The sequence below is a fragment of the Contarinia nasturtii genome, unplaced genomic scaffold (genome assembly GCF_009176525.2).
Source record: "Contarinia nasturtii isolate CC-2019 unplaced genomic scaffold, AAFC_CNas_1.1 Cnas_scaffold_1035, whole genome shotgun sequence".
Lineage (NCBI taxonomy): Eukaryota > Metazoa > Arthropoda > Insecta > Diptera > Cecidomyiidae > Contarinia > Contarinia nasturtii.
The window spans coordinates 1-4000 of NW_022198381.1; the positions used below are offsets into that span (position 1 = coordinate 1).

At 33.8% G+C, this 4000-nt stretch overlaps 1 protein-coding gene across 1 annotated transcript; it reads right to left on the reverse strand.

The window, feature by feature from the left end:
- Window positions 1–3: 3 nt before the first annotated feature.
- On the reverse strand, window positions 4–3778 carry LOC116343499 (serine protease persephone-like; the record flags this gene model as incomplete). The annotated part of the gene is made up of 16 exons (XM_031771575.1): window positions 3587–3778; window positions 3082–3106; window positions 2931–2968; window positions 2676–2774; window positions 2512–2610; window positions 2335–2410; window positions 2250–2272; window positions 2066–2164; window positions 1885–1983; window positions 1729–1827; window positions 1520–1642; window positions 1375–1457; window positions 768–905; window positions 662–709; window positions 418–601; window positions 4–353 (listed from the first exon to the last, which is right to left on the reverse strand). Coding segments are annotated over exons 1-16 (1644 nt in total), but the record flags the coding sequence as incomplete, so codon positions are not given.
- Window positions 3779–4000: the final 222 nt, after the last annotated feature.

Here is a 4000-nt window from a genome sequence, read left to right on the forward strand (position 1 = left end):
TGGTGGTGTTGTTATTGGTGTAGATGGTAGTGGAGCTGACGTTGGCCAAACGTGTGATTCTATCCAATCCAAATAGTAAGCGACTCTGGTGTAAATGGCTGGTAGTTTTAGGTTACATGCAAAACCAAACGATGCAATGCCTACGACGGTTGCTGTTCTTGAATTATTCGAGAAATATTGTAATGCTGCACCACCATCACCCTTGCATCCATCACTACTTTCCAGTGGATCATATGTACAGTATTGCCCGTAGGTAAGATCATTTCTGTTCAAATTCTTAACTTTTATACTGCAGTTCGACAGTGGCACCGATACTACTTCAATTTTACGTAAGCTCTTTGATCCATCATTCGCTTGAATTGAAATTTAAACGTTTTAATTTCGTTTTACAAAGCTTAAAATTTAAATATAACCTACAATAAGGCGATCTTGCTCCCCATGTTATTAACGTAAGCGGCACATTCGATGGCAAGTCATTCGCATCTAAGTGTAAACAGGCTGGACTAATAGAATGTGTTAATGGTACTTCGCCTGCAATTTCAATCAGAGCGATATCATTTACTTTGGTTTCACTGGAATGCTCAGGATGCACAATGACCTCCTATTCAAAATGATTCACATTATTTTTTTAAGTTTTTGTTATAAAATCAAATAGTTTAACCTTTATAGTGAAATTGGTTGTCATGAATTCGCCATGGGTCGCTGATTCCTGTTCAATAATATTAATGAAATACGTTTTGAAATTAAGCAATGCTTTCTTTTGTTACCATTCCTATTCGAACGACAGTCGGATGCTTCCACGATACACAATATGCTGCAGTGAGTACGAAACGTTCCGAAATGATGGTAGCACCACAGTAAAAGTTCACGGAGTTTTGGTCGATATTCGCATAGCCAAGAGCAGCCTATAAATTAAAATGGAATGAACAAAATTGATACATTTCTAGTCAAGTGTTTTATTTACACGAAATTAATGTTCTTGTGCTAATATTAAAACATTATGACTAATCACTTGGAGAAAAGAGCAATGTTAATGAATGCATTCGTTGGAAATGCGTTTGTTTTTTCCACATTCGAACGAACAGCAACACTTCTCTCTTGGGAATTTTATGTCCAATGCTTTAATTTGAGTGAAAATCCACAAAAATGTCAAATAATGGACAAAGAATTCTATAAAGAGAAGTGAAATCCGGCAACTCTAAATGTGAATTGAAGCTTTATTGACACTTGACACTTGAAGTTCAACCGAAAAATCACTAAGACTTGGCGTACTTATTCTATAATGCCCTATGGCATGACACAATTCGCCTTATTTTAAAGCATTCTTTATTCAAAAATGTTGAATAAAAATGTCAAAAATATTCAATATATTACCATCCATGGGAATTTCTCAGAGAAATCCAGTCTTTGTCTACTCTTTGTTTCGTCACTCACGCGAACTGCCTGTGATTTACATTCTAGACGAATAAAAAAGTCATAATTAAAAAAAATAAAATTAAAATTAATTGAGCTTCATCACCCTTTTGTGCGGGACGAATTGAGTCATCTGTGGGAGTAACTGTAGTAAAACTTGTCTTTTTAATTGGGGGAACTGTTGAAGTATCATTATACATATTAAGGATTTCGATGATTTTTGGTCTTCCTGATATGTGTAAAAGGAAAAGAGTTTTTTCTCGATAAATCCATGACAATGTCAAAAAAATATATAGTTGTAATCAATAACAATACCGAGTCTAATAGCAATGTCGAGAGGTGTGTCATTTTTTTTATTTTTTAAATTGGCATTGGCTCCATTTTTCAATAAAATTCTCACTGTCTTCTTATGACCTGAAAAACAATCAAAAATATTAACTAACAGACAAATTTCCTTATTAGTCTTACTACCTTTGCTAGTAGCCGTGTGAAGTGGTGACCATCCATTTTGATCTTGTATGTTAATATCAGCACCACGTTGGATTAATGTTTCAACGATATAATCATTACCTTAATTTTGCATAAAAAATATACATTTTCATTCAATTCGTAATGGTGAATTCATGACTAAAGTAATAAAAATAGATCAAACCCGCCATTGCAGCATCGAATAATGGAGTTTCTCCAGTAATGGTCTGTAGATTAACAGCTGCCTTCTTTCTTAGTAACAGCTCAACTATTTGCATATGACCTATGGAAATGATTTTCGATACAAATTTTAAGAAAGGTTTTTGCATTTTTGTGATCTAAAACATTTCATTGTATTTTAAAATAACCTCGATTTGCAGCGACATGTAAACTAAAAAATAAATTATGTAAGTAACTATGTTTTAACTAAGTTTTATATACTATATAAATCACCTTGTCCATCCATACTTTTCTATTGTATTTACATCGGCACCATGTTCAATCAGTATTTCAACGACACGTTCATGACCTTAATTTGATTAAAGATACGTTTCATTCACACATATTGTGCGTCTTTTATGACCATTGCATGTCGCCTTATAAATATTCAAATGTAAAGAATTTTAATACCATTAAACGCAGCGGCGTGAAGCGGACTTGATCCATTCTTATTCTTCCAATGAATATCAGCATGTTTACTTAGCAAGAACTCAACTACACTTCTTCGATCTGAGGATATATAGAATCATAAATTTGTACATTGTACATTGACAGCGTTAATAATGTGAAATTACTATTTTCTGCTGCTTTAAATAAAGCTGTTTCATTATCACTATCGAAAACATCAACGTAGACTCCATTATTTAGCAATTCTTTGATTTTTTTTAGATGACCTGTATCGAATGATAAGCGTGATTGAAAAATTCTCCCATAAAAGTTTGAAATTACGGTAATTCCATGCAAAGGAGAACAAAATTCACACGGTCGTTCTAATTTTTGTGATTTCAATGGAATTGCCGTTTAAAATTCGTCAGATTTCCATTACTCACCATCACGAGCTTCATTATGAAATTTTTGCCATGGTTTTCTGTAGTAAAAATATTTATAAATTCATGATTTAATACAGTAAATACGTTCGGGGTAGGATTCATATAGTCAGTTTCATATTCATGATTATGATAGTAGTTGAATTGTACTTACAAATATCCAGACTGAAGTCGGATGCCTAAATGATATTAAAATTAGTAATGAACGACATTAGACAGATTCAGGTGGTTTCATTTTTATAATAGATCAGAAATTCATTTTTGCATACGGCGGACAATATAAGCTTTTAAGTGTATTTAAACTGCACAGTATGAATATGCATATTGACCAGGGACCGGTTCGCGCATATTTCTATGCAAGATAGCTATGCTAAGCATTGCGGAGAGTCAAGCCGCAACGCATCCGTTGCCATTCGATTCGAGCTATATCTTATGCGTACGTCTCTCAAAGCACGGCCGCCTGCATACACGAACATGTGTATGTTCATACAGAGTGGACGGCGATGCGTCGGTTGCATTTGCCGCTATGCTTGGCATATCTATGCCACCTAACGTATCTAGGCAAGCTTGATCTTGACATGTGGCCGTTCATGCTCAAGTTCATGCTAAAAAACTGAATTCTTAAATTTAATATAAAAGTCTTTGCGAATGAAACATACCTGTTGCGTCATTGATCAAAACAGCACCAAAACATAGAATAAACACGATGATTGATTTCATTATTTAAATTGACACGTAATCCAATTGGTTTCAATTTTTACAACGACGAAACAAAAACTAAACTGAACTGACAAAAAAAAAACAATTTTAGCTCCAACTTTCCGATCGACCACAGACGAATTAAGATGAAATTGAACTGATTTTTTGAATTTTATTTCATTAATTCACACCAATTATCATTTCTTTATTTGAGTACATTAGTAGCAATAATGCTTCTGATAATCATAGCATTTCATCGAATGGGCGAATGGCCTTGATATTGACCTGCTGAGAAATGTGTGCTTTTGAAATTTATACAATATACACCCCAGTGCTTATGTGAGCGTTGATAATACTTGTTTGTGAATTTTAAA